The following is a 26,440-nucleotide window of genomic DNA, read 5'->3' as shown; positions in this document are numbered from 1 at the left end:
CCCTCGGAAAAGAAACAAAACAAGTCAGTTCTTCTGACTAAAGAGGGGAGTATACCGTCACCTGTCCCCGGGCAGGTGTAGTGCAGGGTTTAACAGTGAGGGTCCTAGTGCGCTCTAGCAGTAGTGTGGTTACACACCCAGTTTCCACCACCCCGCAGTCAGGTAAGAAAGAAAATTCACTTTCTTGGGGCCACGGCCCTCCGGGGTCGTGGCAGAGGGAGTCTCACCGCCCTCCTCTTCTCCGGGTCAGCTGGACTTAGGTGCGGTGCCTCTGAGCGGTTCCGGCGGGTACTCAGGGTCTTCTCCTCTCTCCTGGGCTTCTTCGGTCTTCCTGGGGTTTTGTCGAGGTGCTTCAGTCTCGGGGGCGACAAGAGCTTTTTCACTCTCCTCTGCGTCCTTTTCAGCCTCTTCCTGCTCCTCCGGACGAGCGTGCAGCGTTGCAGCATCTAGATTGCTCACCTCCCCTTGCCGGGTGCTTTCAGCGGGCGCCATCTTGGAATCCCTACTAGTGGATCGCACTGGATTACATTGCCTTCCTTCCCAGTATGGACGATGGGGCCATACAGTGGCAGGATATCGCAATAAGAATTCCACATTCCCTTGAGTTCTGCCTGGTGCATGGAGGGCATGGAAAGAAAAAGGTTGTAATGACAGAAAGCAACGGAGAACTTTGGGGTTTGTGTCTTTATTTGTGGGGGTGAATATTTTGCCATTGTGCAACATTCCGTCCATCATCTTGTGTGTTTTGCTGTTCATCCTTTGTGGGAACGGTATGCCCAGACATGGGTCCCGTGCTCACTACGCCACTGGAGTCAAGCTATCCTGCCTGAAGAAGGCTGATAGCCAGAAACCGGTCCTAGGATGCTTGATTCCGATCCAGGGAAGACATGGCTTTGCAGTTCGGGCTGGACTGTTCCATGAGGCACAGGGCCAAGACTGATTTGCATATGGCCATGTCTGAACTGGGGTGGCTTGGTGAGCAAAATAACGATGGATTAAACCCAGATCTGTGACTGGGGTGAATGTTTTGCCATTGTGCAACATTCCGTCCATCATCTTGTGTGTTTTATTTGTGGCTAGCCAGGTGAGGGGGGCATGGTCCGTAACTAAAAAAAGGTTTTTCCTAGCAAATAGTACTGTAAGGCCTCCATGGCCCATTTGATGGCTAGGCACTCCTTCTCCATGGTGGCATAATGGGTCTCACGAGGGAATAACTTTCGGCTGAGGTATAGTATGGGTTTGAGATCCCCATTCTGGTCAGGTTGTGATAAAACAGCACCTAAACCTCGATCAGAGACGTCTGTTTGCAGGGCAAAGGATTTATGAAAATCGGGACACATTAACTCAGGCGCTTGACATAGCTCTCTTTTTAGAGTGTTGAAACTTTCCTCCTGATTGGTGGTCCATTCTGTTTTTGTTTGGATGTCGGAGCGATAACAGGTCAGTGAGTGGACAAGCAATGGAGGAAAAGTTAGGAATGAATCGTCTGTAATATCTTACTAGGCCCAAGAAGGCTCATACATCTTTCTTTGTGGTTGGTCGCTGGATTCCCTGTATGGCTTCTAGTTTATTGTGCTGTGGTTTTATTGTCCCTGCATGTATAGTGTACCCCAAATATTCTATGTGTTCTGTTCCTAGGGTGGTCTTTTTTGGGTTTAATGTTAGTCCTGATTTGTGTAGGGAGTGAAAGACATGACGCAGATGTTGTAGGTGGGTTTCCCAATTTGGACTGTACACTACAATGTCGTCGAGATAGGCTACTGCATATTCCTTATGGTCTCATAGGATGACGTCCATTAATCTTTGAAAGGTAGCGGGGGCCCCATGTAGGCCAAAGGGCATGACTTTAAACTTGTACAGACCAGAGGGAGTGGAAAAAGCTGTGTTCTCTCTAGCTGTTTCACTAAGGGGTATTCGCCAGAATCCTTTTGTTAAGTCCATGGTTGACATTACTTGGGCCCCTCCTAGTCTCTCTACCAGCTCGTCAACCCTTGGCATAGGATAGCTATCAAACTTAGAATGAGCGTTCAATTGGCGGAAGTTATACAGAACCTCAAACTGCCATCTGGTTTCGGGACTAACACCACCGATGAGCACCAATTGCTGTAGGAGAGTTCGATAATGTCTGCGTGTAGCGTGGCCTGTACATCTTGTACTACCGCTTGTCGCCTGGCTTCAGGGATTCAATAAGGTCTTAATTTTACTACCTTTCCTGCTTCTGTTTGGATGTTATGGTGTACCAGGGAAGTACGCCCTGGGTTGCTTGAGCATAGTCCTGGAAAACCATCTAACAGTGTATACAGTTGTTGTCTTTGTACCGAGCTAACTGCTTCCCCTGTGTTGGGTCTTTCAAGGCGGTCTCTACAGGTCGGATGAAGAGGTATTTCTACATGATTGGTGTGGGTAACGTGGTTAATGGGAGCTACAGCGCTTGGGGGTGGGTCCTCCCATTTTTTCAATAGATTGATATGGTACACTTGTCTGTGATGTCCTGCTCGGGGAACAGCTACTCTATATGTAAAGGGAGTCACTTGTTCTAATACGGTATATGGTCCTTGCCAGGTCGCTAGGAGTTTTGTTTCAGAGGAGGGCAGGAGAACTAATACCTTGTCTCCTACTGCTAGTACCCTGAATCGGGAGTTTTTGTCGTAATTCGTTTTCTGCTTTTGTTGGGCTCTTTCTAGGTTTTGGTGTACTCTTTCCACAAAGTAGCTAATGTTGTCTTTAATGTTGCCGAATATGACGGCAAAGGCTTTCCCTCATCTTCCTCCTCAGTCCATTGTTCGACGGCCATCTCTAATAGAGTGCAAGGGCGCCGTCCAAATAAGAGCTCAAATGGACTAAACCCTGTGGATTTTTGATCATGGGTTCTGTTTGCAAATAACACCAGGGGAAGCTTGCGATCCCAGTCTTTCCCCGTATCAGTAATGCATTTTTTTAGGAGAGTTTTTATGGTTCGGTTATACCTCTCCACCAGACCATCTGTCTGGGGGTGATATACTGCCGTCCGTATCTGATGTCAATGGTATGGCCTCTGGATAACTGGTGGCATAATCTACCAGGACGAGTATATATTGGTGGCCCCTAGCTGAAGGTAAAGGGGGTCCCACAAGGTCCATTCCCACCCGCCTGAATGGGACATCTATGATGGGTAAAGGACGTAATGGTCCCTTTTTATCGGTGGAGGGATTGAACAACTGGCATCTGTTACAGGAGGAACAAAACCGGGCTACTTCCTTATATATTCCTGGCCAGTAAAACGTTTCTAGTATATACCACAAGGTATGTTCCTATCCATAGTGTCCCCCCCCCCGTCTGACTATGAGCAAAATGTAGGGCCTGTTGTCGAAACGCCATAGGTACAAGGAGTTGTCTTCTTATGACCAGGATCCCCACTTACTCAAAACAGGAGACCATTTCTCACACAAAAATATGGGCCTACCTTTTGGAGGTTCTCTTCTTGTGCTTGATCTCATGCATTTCTTAGGGTGCTGTCATCTCGTTGTGCTGTTCTAAAGCTTCGGGATGGCCAACTGCTATTCTCTGAGGAGGAAAGAAGACAAGTGACGTGGGAGGTCAAAATTGATGCATACGTTGCGCGTTCTCTTCTTTTTTCTGATCTTGTCTTTGGGGTTTTCGTCACAGTTGGTGTTATGTCTTTAGTGGAGTCCCTTAGCCACTCGATTTCTCGGCCCTTCCCAGTTATACTCGCTAAGTACTTATCAAACCGGGGTAAGTCTGTTCCTAGGAGTACTTTCTCTGGGAGACCTGGTACTAACCTTACCTGGCCTACTTGGGGGTCTCCTTCAATCTCTATCAGGACGTTTGCCACAGGGTATGAGGGTAAATCCCCATGAACACAAGATACCTGTATTTGTGGTTCAGCCGAGATTTGGTTAAGTGGAACCAGCTCTTGAGCTACTACAGTATGATGGCATCCTGTGTCTAACAAGGCACTGACAATATGTCCATTAAGACGACTGTCCTTCCAGTACTGTGTTGGTTTATCCCCAGTAACTAATACCCTTCCTCGAGTGACTCCAACTTCCATGGGTTCCACCCCCTCACTTTCCATTGGACAATTTCTAGCGATATGGCCCCACTCTGAGCATTTGCAATACTGGGGTCCTGCTGGAGTAGTAAGGGGGTACGGGGTGGTTTTGGCAGTTCTTTTATTTGTCCCACTAGTCAGCCTTCGCTATGTCTGGGAATCGTTCTTGGGGGAACTGGCGTGATACGTGTAGGAGGTGTCTTAGATTCTGGCGATCTATGGTAGGAGCATTCTAAGTCGACTGCTGCCTGCAAAGTTAAGTGGGGGTGCTGTTTTACCCAGGAACGTGTGTTGGTGGGGAGGGCTTCTAGGTATTGCTCCAAATATATTCTCTCTGTAACCTCCATGGATGATATAATGGGTTGTAACCATCTCTCCCCAAGGTCTCTAATCCCAGGGCCCTGGGATTGTCACTTGTGACCCATCTTTCCTTACGGAATTTTGCCCTATATTACTCGGTAATTAAACAACAGGGGGTGGTGATGGACAGAGTTTCTGAATTAAGCAGAATACTCTCACCCAGTCAAGAGATCAGGGCTTAATCCAACACCGTTTTTTTAGCTCACTGCACCATCCCAGCTACAGAACCTGGCTATATGCAAATTAGTCTGTCCCTGGCCCAGTGCATCATGGGAACAGGGCAAACCAAACTACCAAGCCAATTCTTTCACTGGGAAGGAAACAAGCTACCGGGGACCGGTTTCTGGCATTTCAGCCGTCTTCGGCCCGGCTTGCTTGAATCCTGATTGGCTTGGTAGTTTGGTCTGCCCTGTTCCCATGATGCACTGGGCCAGGGACAGACTAATTTGCATATAGCCAGGTTCTGAGCTGGGATGGTGCAGTGAGCTAAAAAACGGTGTTGGATCAAGCCCTGATCTCTTGACTGGGTGAGAGTATTCTGCTTAGTTCAGAAACTCTGTCCATCACCACCCCCTTTTGCTTAACTATATTACTCGGTGTCATGTCCTAATCGTTCTAATATGGCTTTCTTAATCTCGGGGTATGGAGTAATACCAGAAGGGTTGGCCGCTTGATATGCAGCCTGTAATTCACCCGATAAGAGTGGAGCTATGTATTGGCCCTACCGTTCAGAGGGCCAAGTGGCTGTGGTTGCTACCCTCTCGAAATTAACGAAGAAGTAGTCAGGATCATCCCCTTCTTGATATTTTTGGAGCACAGAGCTAGGAACATTTGGGTGTACCCGTGCTGTAGAAATTGCGTCAGTGAGACGTAGGATGGCTGAATCTTGTATTTGTTGATTGGTGGTTAAGAGAGTGGCTTGCGCTTTTGAGGCGTTTTGGATTGCCTCTGTTTCTTTCTTTGCTTCTTGGTTTTGCTGTTCTGTAATCAATTGGAGATGTCTCTGTCCTTCTGCCAGCTGAGTGACCATAGCCTCCATAGTGATGGGTTGTATCATGTCAGTCTTTAATGACTTGATCCCACTTCTGACACCACTGTGGTCATCCAACTATGCAGGACACTTAGGCAGGAGTGTGGGATAAAAAGGATTTATTGAATACACAGAGATGAGTATGTCTGGAGCCGCCAAAACAATAAAAAGAATAAGAAGGGGGAAACAACAAAACAAAAGAATAGGAGGCTTACTTATGGTTCAGTCCATTCACTGTCCGAAGAGTCTTGGTCATCTGTTAGGGGCCTGGGTGTTAATGTGGTGGTTTCCTGATGGTCTCAGCCAAGTCCACTGGAGAGAGAGAACTGGGGGTTGTATGGCCCTCAGAAAAGAAACAAAACAATAGTCAGTCCTTATGACTAAAGAGGGTAGTATTCCGTCACCTGTCCCCGGGGAGGTGGTAGTGCAGGGTCTAACAGTGAGGGTCCTAGTGCGCTCTAGCAGTAGTGTGGTTACTCTGGGTCTTCTCCTCTCTCCTGGGCTTCTTCGCTCTTCCTGGGGTTTTTTGAAGTGCTTCAGTCTCGGGTTCCTCCTTCAGGGCGACGTGAATGTTTTCTCTCTCCTCAGCGTCCTTTTCAGCCTCCTCCTGCTCCTCCGGACGAGCGTGCAGCATCGCGGCATCTAGAACGCTCACCTCCACTTGCCGGGTGCTTTTAGTGGGTGCCATCTTGGAATCCCCGCTAGTGGATCGCGCGGGATTACACTTGGCTCTAAGGGTCAACCTTTGGCTGTCTACAGCTTGGGGTTGGGTCCCTTTGGTTGGGACACTGGAGGGACATGGTAGGTTTGGGACCACTGGGTCCCAGGTTTGCCTTTGCCCAACAGAGCCCATCTGGGGGTGGTCCCGATTCAATGTCAAAAGGGTTCCCTCAGGGGGTTGAGGAATTCTCACCTGGCTAGGGCTACTAGACTGGGTGCCCCTCATCTGCTGATGGGGGGTTCCTCTGGACAGGGGGCTCTTTGGGGTCCACTGACCTCAACCCACGGGAGCACTGGAGTGCTCAAGTTACCTCACCCAGGGAAGTTGGGTCCATAGGTGTCTTTTGATGTCAGGTTTCGTCGTTGTTTTCAATGGCGATCTGCTGCAAAGTGCTGCTGGCGACCAAGTCAAAAGTGTCTGGGTGGATGCAAGGGTGGATCGGAGATCTGAAGAATCTGAAAGCAGAGTGGACAGAGTCTGGGTCACTAGCCTGTAACCAGGAAGGCGATGAGCAGATGCCCACCGATGTCGGGTGATTCAGGTGAAGAAGGTGAAGCTTGACTCTTCAGCCACGAGGACCAGGAGGCGTCGGCGACAACCAGGAGCTGGATTTGAGCTGTCCCACAAAGGATGTCGAGTGCTACGGTGTCGTTATCTGGGTTGGATCTAACAAACCTTGGCAACATCAACCCACGCAGAAAGCAAAGATTGGCTTTGTTGCAGACCAGCAAGGTCTGATAGTTTTACCACTCGGTGGGGAGTCAGGGCATGTCTGGAGCAACCAGGTAAGCCCAAGAGACAGAAGAGTTACCATTGGGGGGACCCACCATGGGACAGACCAGGGATCACGAAGGAGCCTCGAGCGGAAATGCTAGAAGTGGGCCCACGGAACACTCATGGAGTGTAGGCCCACAATCTTCAGTGCAACTGGTGCTTGGGCTAGCCCAATGCACAACTTCGGAAAAGTTCGGGAAGTCGATGCACTTGCAAATGTGCACAGTGTCCAAGAGTTCCAGTTCCACATCACTCGTGAGGGCTACGGGTCTCAACTTTGCTGTAATCTCGTGTCAGCCTCTGAGAAGTCTAGAAGTCTGTGTCCTGACTCACAAAGCCTTCGGGATCCGGCGGGAGCCTTGGAAATGCAGACCAGCAAGATGCTTCTTTGGTGCCTGTTTGAACAGGGGAGTCACTCCTTAACCCCAAGGGAGATTCTTCTGTCTTCTAGTCATGTAGAATGTCGAAGTTCCAGGATATAGGTTGCAGAGTTTCATCCAGGTGTAATCTGAAGTCCTAAGGACTGGGTTCCCATACTTATACTAAGAAAGGGGTTGGACAGACTCTGGGGACCCACCTATGGGAGGGTCAGGGAAGAGGGGTGGTTACACCTATTCCTTTTGTCCAGTTTTGCGCCAGAGCAGGGGCTAATTGCCCCTGCAACCAGTTTTAACTGGGTATGCACAGGGACACCAAGTGTGCCCCCAGCACTGTCTGAAAAGCATTCTCTGAATGCACCCACCCAGCCCCAATACACTAAAGTCTGTCTGGGAGGTGGTTACACCTCCCTGTGACAGGAAACCTATTGCCCAGGCATCTCTGCCAGAGTTTCGTCCAGCAGCAGGAGGCCAGACTCATGTCTGTGGCTGCAGCATCCATTTTGTGATGCTGGGGCTCTTTTAAACTATTACAGGTTACATTAGTGTGTACATGTCTTCTCCCTCTAGAAGGGTGGAATTTTACCCCCGCCGGCAGGACTGGCGAGGGGGTAGGATTCCAAATTATTTGACACCAAACATGACATGACATGTTTCTAGGAATCCATTCCAAAGTTAGCATTTACCACAAGGTTATAATGCACTTAAGAGTATATGATCTGGCTGCATCACAGAACAGCCTCAGAGAATAGATTCTGAAAACTGCAGAGGGGTCCTGCTCATACATGGGCACCCTTTCACACAAAACCATGCACTCTGCCTTCAGGATTGAGAAGGCCTGCCATAGGAGTGACTTCCAGGTTTATATTTGTCAGTGATTAAAGGTAGATATAGGTAAGCTTTATCTTAGTAAGGGGTGAATGCACAACCTTACCCAGGCTGCAGTAGCAGACCTGTGGTGCCATTTTGGAAGGCTTCCCAGGGGTGGAATAATACATGCTTCAGCCCCTGGTAGGCCTCTGGGGTACCTATGCCCTTAGTACCTAAGGTCTTGACATGTGTGCTCTGTAGAAACAGGACCCACTCCTTCCTTGCACTCCTTTCTCTTTCATTCAATTCTTAATCCATAAATTCAAATACTTTTTCTTTGAAAATTTATTTTCATTTTCAAATCACTTTTGTAGCGAGTTTTTCAATTCATATACTTCATCTATCATTCATGCTGTTTTTACATGATTGTGATTAGTCCCAATGCATTTCAAGCATTACGCTCTTCATCAGGGGATTATTTCTCTGGTGCGCGATCATGATAATCTTCCCTCGCTACCTCGGCGTTCGTCACTCATTTCAAAGAAAAAGTATTTGAATTTATGGATTAAGAATTGAATGAAAGAGAAAGGAGTGCAAGGAAGGAGTGAGTCCTGTTTCTACAGAGCACACATGTCAAGACTTTTCATACATACCCTAAGAGCTCAGTAGGGTACCAACCTATGCACCAACGACTTGTATGATCATATTTGAAACGCACAAATCAGGTGAACTAAGAGTGCACTATCACAAATCAAACATTTATACTTAGTACCTAAGGTACCATATACTATGGACTCACAAGGGTAACCCAGTAACCAATCTTGAGTGTACATAAAGTACCTGCAATCATTTTAGAGAGGAAAGCAGATAGGTTGGGGCCCTGAATAGCAGGATCCCAGCCAAAGTAAGTAAAAAAAAACACAAAAACACCAGAAAAAAGCGGGAGCAACCATATAGTCAGATTCCACCTTCCTACAAGCTCCACTTCTACATCGCTTACAATATTCAGCTTCTACGTTTGCTTTTGATTTTTGTAGTATAAAAAAAAAGCAGAATGGAAAGTACAGCGGACTAAAAATTCAGAACTGGACAAAAGGGTCCCACCCATCTTGTGTTCTTTTGGCAGTCAAGATGGCTGATAAGTTTATTTACATTCATGTTTGCCTCTTTTGCCCCTTGCCTTCACTTTCATCCCAGCCCTCTCTTACTCATCCCTGTGCTGCCATGAGAATCTTATCCTGCTGGCAGGGATTCCAGGACTGGTTTTCCAGCTCGCAGTTTCATCAATATTGCACATGATCACTAAAGCATCTCAGTCGCAGCAGGACCAGCAGAGCTGCAGCAGTTGGCTGCTGTTTTGTGTGCAGCGATATTGGTCCCTGTCAGCAAAGCTCCCAGATGACGTGAGGGAGGAAAGAAGAGCCGGAACACCGGAAGGGCAGACTGTAGAGCCAGACATATAGGTCAGGTAGAAGGGTGCTGCAGAGACTCGAGACAATAATGAGAAATGCCTGAGAAGAGAGGTATATGAATGAAAGCGAATAGTAAGATTGGGTGATAGGGTGTGAGGTAACTGGAGATGAAAACAACGAGATTGCAAAAACTCCAGAGAAGGGAAAAACAGAAGAAGGCAACGTGTGAGTCGAATAAAAAAAGGAGAGAACATTCGGACAAATCGGAAGTCAAAAGGAAATGACTTGAAAGGGTGGGCACAAAGAGTGAGAGAGGGGGAAAGAAATGATGAGGGATTCAGAGAAGGAAGAGTGTGGGTCCGACCCAGGGGCGGGGGCCCGACCCCGTCCTGCCTGTTTGAGGTGCACTGCAACGGAGTCTTCCTCCTCAGAGACTTGCCGGCTTGATGTTTCCAACATGTCCCGGGACAGCCGGAGCAGCGCGAAGCCGGATATTGATATGGCCCCCGGATTATCCTCCCCGCATTAATGAAAGGTTTCAGGATTTCCTGGTAAGCCGAAACAGTAATAACCGTGTCTGCCTCTTCTGCGTTGCACTCAACTCCTTCCCTCCAGCGTCTGCTTCTTCACTCTCTCCATGTCAAACCTTTTTGGGTACTCACATGCTTCTGTTCTTTCTCTCTCTCCCGCCTGCAGTCTAAGCGAATACCATCCCTATCTTCATTACCACCCGGCACCTCTCCAACCCAGTCCCTCCGTTGTTAGTCCTTCTCTGTCTCTACCTTGCCTTTTTAGCCCAGCCCGCCAGTCTCCTGCTCCCCCATTTCCAAACTCACCCTCGTGATGGTGGCCCTCAGCACTTGCTGCTATAACCCCTTCGTCTCTGTGCAGCTCCCCTCTCGCCATCTCTGCTGGCTGTCTCCTCACTCTCTACCTCTCTGCGGTCTGTCTCTCCACTCTACCTTCCTGCAATCAGTCTCTCTACTCGGCTTCTCTCCACTTTCTGCCTCTCTAGTCTGTGCATCTGCGTGCCTCATTGTCTGTCTATCCACTGCGGATTCTTGCAGTCTCTCCCTCTTCTGCACCACCTTCTACCTTTTCACTGTGTCATCGTGATCTATTTCCTCCTTGCCCCCCACCCTTACCGTGCCTCGGACAGCCGTTCCACACCAGCCTTTCCATCCAAGCTTTCCCAATTCCAGCCTTTCCGACCACAAACGTTTCATCTCCCACCCTTACAATGCCAAGCTTTCCAAATGCAACGATTCCACTGCCCCTTTCAGCCCTGCCAAGTTTCTTAGCTCCATGCAAGATGAGCTGCCAGATTTTTTTCATAGAATTCTGGGACTTGTAGTCTCGTTTCTTCCATTATAAAATGGGAATAAAAGTCCTGGAATCTACAGAAAAAAATCTGGACTGGATTAGCACATCACACAGGACCTGGGAAACTTGGCAGCTATGCCTTCCATCCCTTTCACTGCAAGGTATTCATTCACATGCCAAGCTTTGCACTGACAGTCTATCAAATGCCAAGCTTTACCCCTTCAGCCTTCCCACAGTCAACGTTTACAGCGAGTTTTAAAAAAAATCTTATTTCTCCAGTTACGCAGATGACCTTTCCCCCTCTCAGCTTTCCCTTATTCACCTTTTCCCTGCCAGGCTTACTACTTCCGGGTTTTCTCTACCAGCTTTTCTGCACTGGCCTCCCTGCGATAGCTCCCCTATTTCAGGCCTTCAGACTTCCTGCTTTCCCACCCCTCATTCTTTCAACCCTCAAACGTGCACCGATGTCTATGGGCAATTGGGTCTCGAGCCACAGCAATATTTTAGCCGAGTGACTTTTTGGAAACATTCGCAAGCTTGGGCTCGGCCACAACTTAGGCGCCAGCAGTGTGGCTATCTATCCATATTTTACATTCAAATGCTTTCTGCTGACACTGCTGTGTAGCGTGACCACAGGTGGAGCAGGTGGGGCTATGAAATCGGGCTCACAGCCTTTGGAGGCTGTCCTGTGATGGGCAGTAATGTTCCATTGTTTTACAGGAGTAAAAGTGTCTGCCAGTTAGCATTGTGATGCTAAAATCTACCCATGAAATGCTATACTCTCCACCTTTTCAACACTTCACTAATTAATCTTTCAGCACTTTCAAGAATAAAGATTAAAAAAAAAAAAAGTTAATTGTGTTTTAATCTTTTTACATCATTTTCAAATGGTCAGTTTCTTGTATGAGATATTCAACTAGTCCTGGCTTTTCAGGCACCAGAATGCTGCATTTATCCCAATAAAGTGGTGGTGGCTTAAAAGCCTGGATTGCCTGAAGGAGTCTTGCATGACATTACTTGGATGAAATGTTTTAAAAGAGTATTCTAGTTCATTTCCAGGATTCAATATTCCAATTTCCAAAATTATCAATGCTTGAGCCGCATGTAAACTGGTGACCTATTTTATGGAAGTGCATTCTTTCATTCTTATCGTGCCTGAAAATAACCATTGACTGTAATTTATTTTGACTTTTGAACTGTAGAGGGAAAACGTTTGCACCTATATTCACTTACAGGTAAGACCGATATGGCAGCAGCACTGCACAGCACGATAGGATTGGAAATATGAGAGTATGAATGACAGAGTATATAAGTGTCATCTTGTGACTGTGAGAGTTTGTGTATTTGAGTGTCAGAGATTGTGTGAGTAAATGTATGTGAGAGGAAATGTAAATTGATACTTGTATAGCACACTACTCACCCGCAAGGGTCTCAAGGCGCTTGTATGAATACCGCTGAGGAACCCATCCTGACTTTCCCTGTGAGGCGTCCACTCCTGGGCATCCCCAAGGTGGAAGCCAGGCATCCTTAGCGTTGTGGGGGCCGTTGTGGAGATTAAGCAAGCTATTGCCCAGAGTTGCAGAGCGGGACTCCATGATTGGAATAGGCACAGAGGCGAGAATTATCAGGTCCGTGGAATTTTTGAGCCCAAGACCAGCCCAGGCGGGGAATTGAACCCTGGTCCCGGGCCAGACCTCTGCATTAGGGTTTGCCGCTCTAACCATTGAGCCACACTTCTCCACTGAGAGTGTGTCTATGAGTTTGTGTGCTATGATTGTTGGTGTGCTGCACGTCCTGGCATTCCAGAGGTAATTTTGACATCTGGAATACTGGTGGGTGGAAATCGTGGAATTTGACTCGGCGGAATTCCACAAGTTAAAAAAAAAAAATTAGCAAGATTCCGCGGAGCTCTGCCAATGGGCGGAAATAGGCATGCATGCTGTACGTGCTGGGTTTAGCACCGGGAGATCGTTCCGTGCTATAAAATCAGTGAGAATGGTACCATGCTGCGTGCCAGAGAGGGCAGGTACCCGAGTTGATTCTACTGCTACTCAAAAAGACTTTTTACTTGAGCAGCAGTGTTCCGACTGCGAACGGTTTGAAACCGCCTGGATTGGAAAAATCTCACCAAGTGTCATTCTAGCGACCGAAAAACGCGATAGGGGACGCTAAATCGCGCTCACTGACTCACATTTTTGGCGCACATGTGAGAAAAAATACCGCCATTCGCCAATTTATCGGAATTTAGCTAGAACTCAATGCGAACTTGCCAAACTTCTTCCAAATCCACCAGCACAACTGAATATTTTGCCCATCCCTAATCTGAAGGAAGGCACCTGTGGCGAATGTTGGCTTTAGAGTTGCTACCCCGGGGCGCTAGAGGGCGCCCAGCAAGATGGCTGCACTGCTGTGAGGCTCTGCTTGACCGAGAAATCATCCGACCATTATCCGCTGCATCCCACATTCCTGACGACGCAAAAAGTCTTGTATGGGCTTTAAATCGACTGCTGCACGGCCTGGTGTAACTTGCGGCTGCATATCCCTACCTTTGGCTGAGAGTCGGGCCGTCTCCCCTCGCCTCACCTGTGAGAAGTTAGCCTGGCATATGATGTCCACTATTCTAGTGGGCACCTTGCACCAGTCTAATTGACCCTTATTGATGGTGGTTGTAAAGTCAACCTTATAGACAAGCTATCCTAGTGGTAGCATGAACCAGCAGTCTTAGGCTAAGACTTCAGAGAACATGTGAAACAAGCTGTTTTACCAATTATAATCCCTTGTATACCAAATGAAAGGACACCACACAAGGTATATATAAAATATATATATGTATTTATTCTAAACACAACCCCTCTGCACTCTTTATGAGGTCAGAGGTAAAAGTACATCACAAGTTACTCATTTAGCATACGATAAGTTGCACAAATACAGTTATGCTCTAGGGGCCTCACAAACCATACACTAAAGAAGTGGTATAAGAGCCACATGAGAGTTAGACAGCAGGCCTAGGGCCTGTAGAATCGCTGGGACTACACTAAAAAACCAAGGGTTAGGAAGTAGGAGGCCCACGGGAGACGCGTGCAGTGTCTAAACACAGTTGCAAGTTACCATTGACTTATAATAGGAAACGAAGAAGTTACAAAGTTACTGTTTTAGGACACTTCCGGATGGACTACGATAAAACCCCTTTAGACTAGGACACTTCGAGAGACAAGACCCACGGGAGCACCCGAGTACTCGTGTTACCTCACCCAGGGAAGCCGGGTGCATAGGTGCCTTTTGGTGTCGAGTTTCATCATCGTTTTCTATGGAGAGCTGCAAAGAAGTGCTGCAGGCGACCAGAGGAAAAGTGTCCGGTGGATCCAAGGGTGGATTGACGATGTGAAGAACCTGAAAGCAGAGGGGACAGAGTCTGGGTCACGAGCCAGTGACCAGGAAGGAACCAGGAAGGAACCAGGCGATGTTGTGTGCTTGAAGGTGAAGGTGAGCTTGTCTCTTCAGCCACGAGGTCCAGGAGGCATCGATGATGACCAGGCGCTGAATTCGAGCTGTCCTACAATGGATCTAGTTGACTGCGGTGTCGGTATCTGGATTGGACCAACAAGTCTTGGCAAACACAACCCAGGCAGGATGTCGAGATTGGCTCTGTTGCAGATCAGCAAGGTCTGTGGCGGTTCTCCTTTGAAGGGAAGCTGGAGCAAGTCTGGAGCAACCAGGAAAGCAGTTTAGTTCAAGAGGAAAGTCTTCAGGGGGCTCACTAGCCAACGGGCAAGGAACCGGGAAGCCGCGTCGAACTGAAATGCAAGAGTGGGCCCCACGCGGCACTCATGGAGTGCGGCGGGCTGAGCTTCGGTGCAAATAGCGCTCAGGTCTGGGGCTTATCGTACCCCAATGCACAACTGCGAGGGTACTCGATAGTCGAGCAGTTAGAAAAATGCAGGATGTCCTGGGTGTCCGGTCCCACGTCTCTCGTGTCCGCCATGGGTCTCAGCTTTGCTGTGGAAGTGGTCGGAGTTTGAGAAGTCTGAGAGTCTAGTTCCTGTGTCGCTGAGTCTTCGGGTTCCAGTGGGAGCGTCGACAAAGCAGACCGGCAAGTGACTGGTGGTGCCTGTTTGCCCAGGGTGGTCACTCCTTGACCACAAGGGACATGTCTTCCGTCTTCTAGTCAGAATAGAATGTCGAAGGTCCAAGAGTTTTGTATCAAAGTTTCTTTCTAGGATAATCTAAAGTCCTGGGGACACAGCTCCCATACACTAAGGATGGGTCTGGATTAGCTGCCTAGGTCCCTCCTAAGGGTGGACCTGAGAAGGGGGTGGTTACACCCCTTTCCCTTTGTCCAGTTTTGCGCCAGAGCTGGGGCTGGAGTGCCCCAGCAACTGCTTTGAACCGGGCTATGCATGGAGCACCTTGTGTACCCCAGGCAGTGTCTAGATGCATTCACTGAATGCCGCCCTCCCTGCCCCAATACACAAACCTCCTGTCTGGGGAGGTGCTGGCACCTCCCTGGACAGGAAACCTATTTCCAGGCCGCCCTTGCTGGAGTTTCCCCCAGCAATAGGAGGTCAGACTCGTGTCTGTGGCAGCAGCATCCATTTTGTGATGCTGAGGCTCTGTTTAACTTTAACCGGGTAAAGCAATAACATACATGTCTTTTCCCTCTAGAAGGGTGGAATGCTACCCCCGCCGCCATAATTGGCGGGGGGGGAGGGGTAGTATTCCAAAGTGTTTGACACCTTACACAAAATGTTTTGATAAAGCCAAACCAAAGTTAGCATTAACCGCGAGGATTATAATGCACTTAAGAGTATATGGTATGGCTATATCATAGAACAGCTATAAGGAGATGGTTCGGAAAGCTGCGGAGGGGCTCAGCTAATGCTAGGGCACCCTCTCACATAAAACCAAGCACTCTGCCTCCAGGATTGTCGAGGCCTACCATAGGAGTGACTTATAGGTGCATATGTGTCTATATATAAGGTAGATATAGATATGCTATATCTAGGTAAGGCGTGGTTACACCACCTTACCCAAGCTGAGTGATCCGCCTGTGGTGTCAGTTTGGAGGGCTAGCCAGGGGTGGCATAATACATGCTGCAGCCCCTGGTAGGCCTTGGATGCACCTATGCCCTGGGTACCTCTGGTACACTATACAGGGGCTCACAAAGGTGACCCCATCTGGTATGTACCGAAAGTACATGGTATCAATTTAGAGAGGGAACAGCTGGGCTGTGGGTCTGATTAGCAGGCCCACAGCCACACTAAAGTCAAAAAACCATAAAATCACAGCAAAAAGTGGGAGTGACCATAGGAAGCAGACCCTACTCTCCTACACAACCGCCACCCCCCCAAACGTAGGGACATTAAACTAACCTTGACCAGTTGAGTCTTCATGTTCTAAGTGGAAATATCTGGAGAGTCCATCTGCATTGGCATGGTCCGTCCCAGGTCTATGTTCCACTGTAAAGTCCATCCCCTGTAGGGAAATGGACCAACTAAGCAGTTTGGGATTTTCACCCTTCATCTGATTTAGCCACAACAGGGGCTTAATGGTCTGTCTGAATCCGGAAGGGAGTACCAAACAAGTATGGCCTCAGCTTCTTCAGTGCCCAAACCACAGCAGAGGCCTCCCTCTCAATAGCTGACCAACGTTTCTCTCTAGGGGTCAGCCTTCTGCTAATAAAAGCTACTGGCTGGTCTTGACCATCTTTATTCAGTTGTGAAAGAACAGCACCTACACCCAACTCAGAAGCATCTGTTTGAACAATGAATTCTTTGGAGTAGTCTGGACTTTACTAAATAGGAGCAGTGCACATGGCCTGCTTCAGGTCATCAAATGCCTTTTGACAGCTTACTGTACACTGAACTTTCTTTGGTATTTTCTTGGAAGTTAAGTCATTAAGGGGTGTCACTATGGAACCATACCCCTTGACAAATCTCTTGTAGTACCCAGTCAGGCCCAAGAAAGCTCTGACCTGTGTCTGGGTGGTGGGAGCAGTCCAGTCCTTTATGGTCTGGATCTTGCTCTCCAATGGTTTAACCTGACCTCCACCTACACAGTGGCCCAGGTATACACCCTTGCTGTGCCCTATCTGGCACTTGGTAGCCTTGATAGCTAGGCCTGCCTTTTGCAGGGCCTCCAAAACATTCTTCAGGTGGATCATGTAATCTTCCCAAGTGGAGCTAAAGACAGCAATAGCATCTAGATAAGCTGCACAGTAGTCATCCAGACCGGAGAGGACTTGGTTCACCAACCTTTGGAATGTGGCAGGTGCATTTTTCAGACCAAATGGCATTACCACAAATTGATAATGTCCTCCTGGGGTTGAAAATGCTGGTTTGGCTTTTGCATCATCAGCAAGTCTGATCTGCCAGTAGCCAGCTGTCAAGTCAAATGTACTCAAAAACTTGGCAGATGCCAATCTGTCAATGAGTTCAACTGCCCTTGGTATTGGGTGGGCATCTGTCCTAGTGACAGCATTGAGGTGTCTCTAATCCACGGAAAACCTCATCTCTCTCTTACCATCTTGGGTGTGAGGTTCAGGCACCAGGACTACTGGACTGGCCCTAGGGCTCTCTGAGGGCTAAATGACTCCCAACTCCAACATCTTTTGGACCTCTGTCCTGATACAGTCCCTGACATGATCAGGTTGCCTGTAAATCTTACTTTTAACAGGCAGACTGTCCCTAGTGTCCCCTTCATGAGTGCACCTGGTAGTCTGACTTGGAGTCAGAGAAAACATATATCTGTAGGACTGTAGAACTTATCTGCAGTCTTGCTTCTGTTGGCTGCCTGCCAAGGCTACACCATCAACTGTACCATCCTCAGGGTTCTGAGAAAGCAGGTCTGGGAGAGGGTCGCCCTCCTCCTCCTTTCCCTCATCTGTAGCCATGAGCAATCCCAGGTCTGCCCTGTCAACATATGGTTTCAATCTGTTGACATGAAGCACCCTGTAGGGATCCTGGGAGTTCCAAGATCAATCAAATAGGTTACCTCTCCCTTTTGCTCAACAATAGTGTGGGGTCCAGACCATTTGTCTTGGAGAGCTGCTGGGGCCACTGGCTCCAACACCCACACTTTCTATCCTGTTTGGTACACAGTCAGCACAGCCTTTTGGTCATGCCAGGCTTTCTGTTATTCCTGGCTAGCCTCAAGGTTTTTGTATGCCTTTTTCATATACTCAGCCATCCTGGAGCGGAGACCAAGTACATAATCCACAATGTCTTTTTTGGGAGGTTTGAGAGGTAACTCCCATCCCTCCTTCACCAGACAAAGGGGTCCTCTTACAGTATGCCCAAACAGAAGCTCAAAAGGGCTGTAGCCAACCCCCTTCTGTGGGACCGCTCTGTAAGCAAACTAAAGGCAGGGAAGCAGGATGTCCCATCTTCGCCTAAGCTTTTCAGGTAAACCCTTGATCATGCCCTTTAAGGTCTTGTTGAATCTCTCCACCAGACCATTGCACTGTGGATGATCGGGTGTTCTGAACTTGTAGTTCACTCCACACTCCTTCCACATAGCAGTCAAATATCCAGACATAAAGTTTGCACCTCTGTCTGAGACAACCTCCTTTGGAAAACCCACTCTTGAAAAAACTCCCAGGAGGGCTCTTGCCACAACAGGTACTGCTGTGGTCCGTAGGGGAATAGCTTCTGGGTATCTGGTGGCATGATCCACTACCACCAGAATAAACCTGTGCCCAGAGGCTGTTTGGGGATCCATTGGTCCAACAATGTCAATCCCTACTCTTTCAAAGGGAACCCCCACCACAGGTAGTGGTATTAGGGGGGCCTTTGTGGTGCCACCTGATTTGCCACTGGCTTGGCAGGTGACACAGGAGCGACAAAACTCCTTGGTATCCTCTTACATATGAGGCCAGTGAAAGTGAGGGACAAGCCTGTCCCAAGTCTTGTTCTGACCAAGATGTCCTGCAAGGGGAATATCATAGACTAGTGTGAGAAGTAAGCCCCTGAATGCCAAAGGTATGACCAACCTCCTGGAAGCACCAAGCTTGGGGTCTCTAGCCTCTAAATACAGGAGCCCATCCTCCCAATAGACTTTGTGGGTCCCACTAGCATTCCCAGCAGCCTCAGCAGCAGCTTGCTGTCTGAGGAGTTCAAGAGAAGGGCAGTCCAACCGCACCTGCCTCAGATCTGCCCTGGAGGGTCCCCTGTCCCAAGAAACTCAATCTGATCAGGCTCAAGCTCTTCTAGGACAGTTTCCACCTGGGTCTCACAATCAGCTTCCTGAGAAGGCTGATTCTCTTCCTGAGGCAAGGGGGGAGGCACTGCCTTAGCTCTACTGCTTCTCCTCCTGGTAGGCAACAGGTCCATTATTTCAGGATCCAGGGCCTGTTCAGTGTTGCAATTTTTGACCTGTGACCTGGTCACAACAAGGACATGTGCTGATATACCTAACATCTCTGCATGAGTCCTATACTCCACTTCAGACCAGACTGAAGATTCTAGGTCATTGCCAAGCAAACATTCTACAGGGAGGTCTGAACTAACAACAACTCTTTTGATGCCAGTTACCCCTCCCCAGGAGAAATTAACTACTCCCATACTATGGGTGGTAGTGACATTGCTTGCATTGGTCACTAGGTAGTTGTCACCTAGTATTATCTGTCCAGTGTCCACAAAGCTGGGTGTCACCATTGTGACACTAGCACATGTGTCCCTGTAGGCCTGAGACACTTTGTTAGTAATGATAGGAGTCTGTCTGTACTTGCCCAAGTTACTGGGGCTCACAGTAGAGGACATGCCCATGTCCACATCACAGACAAGAACAGCTTGAGTTGGAATTCTGACTAGGCCAGAATCCATCTCAGTTCCCAGGGTTAACCCTACTACACCATTTTGTTGATAACCACCATTATTAGCTGTACCAGGGGGAACAGTTGCCTTAGGGGCAATGGTGGTCGGAGCAGCCTCCTTCTTGGTGCAATCACTGATCCAGTGAGTATTTACTTGACATACTTTGCACCATGGTTTCTTAAGACCTTCTTTCTTTTTTGCAGGTTGGGAACCCCCACCATTCGAAGCTTTTTGGGGACTTCTGGTCTTTTGCTTTCTCCCCACTCTTTTGGCCTTGCTTCTTCTGATCACCACCTTGGTTCTTTACCTTCTGCTTCTCCCTGGTTCTGACCCATTTGTCTGCCTTCTTTCCCAATTCTTGGGGAGAGGTCAGATCAGAGTCAATCAGGTGCTGATGCAATAACTGGTTTTGACAGTTGTTAAGAATTTGTATTCTCCTGATCAAATTATACAATCCTGTATAGTCATTAACCTTACTGCCCAGTAACCAGCCTTCCAGAGCCTTATTAGCACAATCTTCAAATTCAGTCCAGTCCTGAGTCTGTGTCTTGTGGGTATCTATGAACAGCAACCTGTACTGCTCAGTGGTTAAGCCAAACCCATCTATTAGAGCACTCTTCAAGACATTGTAGTTGTCAGCATCCTGTTCACTGCCAGGAGCTTATCTCTACCTTTGACTGCAAAGGAGAGCAACAGGATTGCTGCCCACTGCTCCTTGGGGACCTTTTGCACTTTGCAGGCCCTTTCCAAAGCAGTTATCCGCATGTGGATGTCATCCCCAACCTGATAGGGAGGGACAATATTGTTCAGGTTTCTATGGTCATGAGACCTTTTCCTATCTCTAGGTACTATTCTGCCACAAGTGGGCTCTAGCCCACACAATTCTCTCCCTCTCTCAAGGGCCAGGGTCTCTTTTGCAAGGGCAACTTTTTGCCGCTTGATTCTAAGATTGGATTCCCTCATACTAGCCTCATGCTCTCTTCTCTGGGGTAAAGACATTCTTGCCAGAGCTGAGGCATGGGACCCTACAGAGTCATCAGAGTGGTTGGACTCACTTCCTCTTCTGTGCTCAGCGTTAGGCCTACTTGGCGGTCTGGATTGGATTCTTCCTCCTCCTGTCCCAAATAGTCCTAGGTTAACCTGGTTCAGTTCCCTGACTTCTACCTGGTTAGCATCCGCCTCATCATCAGACCCCCCTTGGTTATCACCAGTGGCATCTTCTGTTGAGGGTTGCCCCCACTCTGTACTACCTGTTTGTTCTGGGTTGGATGCCTTTTCTACATCATAGTCCATGTCAGGGACTGTATCCGGACAGAGGTCCAAAAGATGTTGGATTTGGGAGTCGTTGAGCCCTCAGAGAGCCCTTGGGCCAGTGCAAAAGTCCTGGTGCCTAAACCTCACACCCAAGATGGTAAGAGAGAGATGAGGTTTTGCGTGGATTACAGAGGCCTCAATGCTGTCACTAGGACAGATGCCCACCCAATACCAAGGGCAGTTGAACTCATTGACAGATTGGCATCTGCCAAGTTTATGAGTACATTTGACCTGACAGCTGGCTACTGGCAGATCAGACTAGCTGATGATGCAAAGCCAAAGACAGCATTTTCAACCCCTGGTGGGCATTATAAGTTTGTGGTGATGCCCTTTTGTCTAAAAAATACACTAGCTGATGATGCAAAAGCCAAACCAGCATTTTCAACCCCAGGAGGACATTATCAATTTGTGGTAATGCCCTTTGGTCTGAAAAATGCACCTGCCACATTCCAAAGGTTGGTGAACCAAGTCCTCTCAGGTCTGGATGACTACTGTGCAGCTTATCTAGATGAAATTGCTGTCTTTAGCTCCACTTGGGAAGATCACCTAATCCACCTAAAGTATGTTTTGGAGGCCCTTCAAAAGGCAGGCCTAACTATCAAGGCTACTAAGTGCCAGATAGGGCAGAGTCAGGTTGTATACCTGGGCTACCTTGTAGGTGGAGGCTAGGCCTTTCTTGGGCCTGACGGGGTACTACACGAAATTTGTCAAGGGGTATGGTTCCATAGTGACACCTTAATGACTTAACTTCCAAGAAAATGCCACAGAAAGTTCAGTGGACAGTCAGCTGTCAAAAGGCATTTGATGACCTGAAGCAGGTCATGTGCACTGCTCCAATTCTGCAAAGTCCAGACTACTCCAAAGAATTCATTGTTGAAAAAGATTCTTCTGAATTGGGGGTAGGTGCTATGCTTTCACAACTGAATAAAGATGGTCAAGACCAGCCAGTAGCTTTTATTAGCAGAAGGCTGACCCCTAGAGAGAAACGTTGGTCAGCTATTGAGAGGGAGGCCTTTACTGTGGTTTGGGCCCTGAAGAAGCTGAGGCCATACCTGTTTGGTACTTACTTCAAGATTCAGACAGACCATAGGCCCCTCTTGTGGCTAAACCAGATGAAAGGTGAAAATCCCAAACTGCTCAGGTGGTCCATTTCCCTACTGGTGATGGACTTTACAGTGGAACATAGACCTGGGACTGACCATGCCAATGCAGATGGACTCTCCAGATATTTCCACTTAAAACATGAAGACTCAACTGCTCAAGGTTAGTTTAATGTCCCTGCGTTTGGGTTGGGGGGGGGGTTGTGTAGGAGAGTAGGGTCTGCTTCCTATGGTCACCCCCACTTTTTGCTGTGATTCTCTGGTTTTTCGACTTTAGTGTGGCTGTGGGCCTGCCAATCAGACCCACAGCTCAACTCTTCTCTCTCTAAATTGATACCAAGTACTTTAGGTACGTACCAGATTGGTTACTGGGTCACTCTAGTGAGCCCCTGTATAGTGTACCATAGGTATCCAGGGCATAGGTGCACCTTAGGCCTACCAGGGGCTGCAGCATGTATTGTGCCACCCCTGGTTTGCCTTCCAAACTGACACCACAGGTCTGTTCACACAGCCTGGGTAAGGTGGTGTAATCACCCCTTACTTAGATATAGTATCCCTATATCTATATATACATATAATCACATATACACCTATAAGTCTCTCCTATGGCAGGCCTAAACAATCCTGGAGGCAGAGTGCTTGGTTTTATGTGAGAGGGTGCCCTAGCATGAGCTGAGCCCCTCTGCAGCTTTCGGAACCATCTCCTTATAGCTGTTCTATGATATAGCCATACCATATACTCTTAAGTGCATTATAATCCTCGCTGTTAATGCTCACTTTGGTTTGGCTTCAACAAAACATGTTGTGTTCGGTGTCAAACACTTTGGAATACTACCCCCCCCCCCCCACCAGTCCTGGCGGCGGGGGTAGCATTCCACCATTCTAGAGGGAGAAGACATGTAGTTACTGGTCTACCCGGTTAAAGTTAAACAGAGCCTCAGCATCACAAAATGGATGCTGCTGCCACAGACACGAATCTGACCTCCTGCTGCTAGACAAAACTCCGGCAGGGAAGGCCTGGACAATAGGTTTTCTGTCCAGGGAGGTGCTGGCGCCTCCCCAGACAGGCTTTTAGTGTATTGGGGCAGGGAGGGCTGCATTCAGTGAATGCCTCTAGACACTGCGTGGGCCACACAAGGTGCTCCATGCATAGCCCGGTGCAAACCAGTTGCTGGGGCACACAGCCCCAGCTCTGGCACGAAACTGAACAAAGGGAAAGGGGTGTAACCACCCCCTTCTCAGGTCCACCCATAGGATGGACCTAGTCCGGTAATCCTGCCCCCATTCTTAGTATAAGTATAGGAGCTGTGTCCCTAGGACTTTAGATTATCCTTGACGAATCTTTGAAAGACATATCTTGGACCTTCGACATTCCATTCTGACTGGAAGATGGAAGACATCTCCCTTGTGGTCAAGGAGTGACCACCCTGTGCAAACAGGCACCAACAGCAACTTTGCCGGTCTGCAGTTTCAAGGCTCCCCTCGGATCCCGAAGACTCTGTGGCACAGAAACTGGACTCCCAGACATCTCTGACTCCGATCCACATTCACAGCAAAGCTGAGACCCGTGGTGGACACAAGAGTCTTCGGACTGGACACCCTGGACATCCTGCATTTTGCTACCTGCACTCCTTTCCTGAAGCCTCAGTAAGTTGTGATTTGGGGTACGAGAATCCCTAGCCCGAGCACTATTTGCACCGAATCTCAGGCCCCCACACTCCGCGAGTGTCCCGTGGGCCCCACCTTTGCATTTGAGCTTGACCCGTCTTCCCGGTTCCTTGCCCATTGGCTTGTGAGACCCCTGAAGACCTTCCTTTGAATTTAACTTGCTTTCCTGGTTTCTCCAGGCTTGCTCCAGCTTCCCTGAAAAGGAGAAGCGCCACAGACATTGCTGGTCTGCAACAGAGCCAATCTCGACATCCTGCATGGGTTGCGGTTGCCAAGGCTTGTTGGGTCCAATCCCGATACAGACATCGCAGTCTTCTAGATCCATCGTGGGACAGCTCGAATCCAGCGCCTGGTCATCGTCGATGCCTCCTGGACCTCGTGGCTGAAGAGACAAGTTCGATTACTTCACCTGAAATCACCTAGCATCGCCTGGTTCCTTCCTGGTCACTGGCTAGTGACCCAGACTCTGTACCTTCTGCTTTCAGGTTCTTCAGATCTTCGATCCACCCTTGGATCCACCCGGACACTTTTCCTCTGGTCGCCTGCAACACTTCTTTGCAGCACTCCATAGAAACGACGACGAAATCCGACACGAAAAGACACCTATGCACCCGGTTTAGATTAAATACATATACATTTGATACATACCTTGTGTGGTGTCCTTTCATTTGGTACTCAAGGGATGATATATGGTAAAAAAAACTTGCTTAACTCGCCTACTGAAGTCTTAGCCTGAAGACTGTTGGTTCATGCTTCCACTAGGATAGCTTTCTATAAGGTTGACTTTACAGCCACCATCAATAAGGGTCGATTAGACTGGTGCAAGGTGCCCACTAGAACTAGTGGACATCATATGCCAGGCTAACTTCTCAAAGCCATGCAGCGGACTTTACAGTCGATTGAAGGGGCAATGGCAGCTGTCAATCATAGGCTGGAGCATATGTTCTCTCAACTTGAAAAGCAGAGCGCACGCATGAGGGAAGTGGAGCAGAGAGTCTCGGCTGCGGAGGATGGTCTATCCAAGGTTATTGACAAGACATTGAACATGGAAAAAGTCTTATCCCTCATCCAGGCGAGGAATGAGGATTTAGAAGTGAGGTCCCGGCGCAATAACATCCGCATTACGGGGTGCCGGAATCCACAAATGTGAGTAGGATGGAGACCTACATGGAGCGCCTCATCACAAATATTTTTGGCACGGAACAGCTGTCAAATATGTTTATTCTGGAGCGTGCCCACCGCTCCTTGGCTGCTCGTCTTGTCCCGGGGGCTCCACTCTGCCCCATAATAGCTAGCGTTCTAAACTATAGGGACCGGAACACAATCTTGCGCCTGGCAAGAGAGAAGGGAACTATAGAACACCAGGGAAATGCGCTTTCCTTCTTCCTAGATTGCACGGTCGCCGTCCAGGCTGCATGAAGGGGTCCCATACGCCATGATGTATCCGGCCCGACACCGTATCGGCGCTGCGGCTGATAATAAGCTTTTCTCTTCCCCAAAAGCTGCAATGGAATATGCAAAAAAATTGAAACGCAGGAAGCGTGACTGCTGCGGCACCTGATGAGGAGGGGTTGGGGGACACTGAGTGCTGAGGGGTCCATTTTGAGATGCACTGTGGCTTTCTATCTGGGATTTCTTGCCTATGCTGGGTCCTGTATGTGCCTTCATGATGTCATGTTACCTTATTGGTTGAAACTTTCTTGCCTTTTTATTTGTCTGAAGGGTTTTGCTTCTGGGTACGTGTGAATGTGGGTCGGATCGTCCAATAGTCTGCAACGAGATGGGTGGCTTGATTGATCTGCCCCTTCTGGTTAATGGGGTGACTCTTCTATGTGTGGGGCTTCTGCGTTCTTCAGTCCAGCTCATACACACTCCAATTGTATCCGTATATTTTGTCGGGTTGGGCTGGGATGCTAGGTTATTGTCCGCTCGGTCAACTCCTGCTTTGTGGGAGGACTGCGCATCTGTGCCCCCCTTAAAGTTATACCCCGAACACTGATTTCTGTTATTGGGGGAGGGGTGGGCTGGGTTGGGTTTTGGGATGGCTTTGGCATTGTTGGGGTGCTAAAGCGGGTGGTGGGTTGGTGAGTTTTGGATTGGAGGGGGGGGGGGTTTGTTTCTTCCCAGGTGTAAAGGGGTGATGTACTATATTCACTGCTGCTTGTGGTTACATTGCTTTGAATTGATCAATCGTAGTTTGATTTTCTTGCCACCAAGTAATGGGTAGATCTATTTAGTCTCTCACATGGAACGTCCGTTGCCTGAATACGCCGCAGAAAATCAGGATGGTGTTTGCAGGCTTGGATCGCATGGGGGTGAATGTTGCCTTCCTTCAGGAAACACATTTGACTGCTGCTACGGCGCGGAATGTGGTTGTGCTTTGGTCCAGTGTGCGCGCGTCTTCCTCATATTCATCATATGCGAGAGGGGTGCTAACGTTAGTGAAGAAGGTAGTCCCTTTCACTGAAATAAAAACTGAAACGGATGATAGCGGAAGGCTAGTGATTCTGCATTGTAGATTGGGTGGAGAAAGTGTGCTCTTGGTGAACATCTATGGGCCTAACGTAGATGATCTTGCGTTTTTTTCGGATGTGTGGCACAGGATACTGTTATATCCTCCTGCTGAAATCATCTGGGGAGGAGACTTCAACTTATAATTGGACTCTTCCAAGGATCGGTATGGATCTGG

At 48.5% G+C, this 26,440-nt stretch overlaps 1 protein-coding gene across 2 annotated transcripts in view; it reads left to right on the top strand.

Moving 5' to 3' along the window:
* The window catches only part of GRAMD1B (GRAM domain containing 1B), a 1,455,160-nt gene that overhangs the window by 573,980 nt on the left and 854,740 nt on the right, over positions 1-26,440 (top strand). The window contains exon 1 of one of the 2 annotated variants that reach the window (XM_086956959.1): positions 9,968-10,086. The exons of the other annotated variant lie outside the window; for it this stretch is intronic. Within the exon in view, the coding sequence (XP_086813085.1) occupies positions 10,064-10,086 (23 nt within the window). The 5' untranslated portion in view covers positions 9,968-10,063. Of the gene's footprint in view, positions 1-9,967; positions 10,087-26,440 lie in introns of those variants that run through there. 2 annotated transcript variants of the gene reach the window in all.

This window comes from Lissotriton vulgaris, chromosome 2_1 (genome assembly GCF_964263255.1).
Source record: "Lissotriton vulgaris chromosome 2_1, aLisVul1.2, whole genome shotgun sequence".
Taxonomy (NCBI): domain Eukaryota; kingdom Metazoa; phylum Chordata; class Amphibia; order Caudata; family Salamandridae; genus Lissotriton; species Lissotriton vulgaris.
The sequence above is the reverse complement of the archived record's forward strand: the minus strand, read 5'-3'. Positions and strand labels throughout refer to the sequence as shown.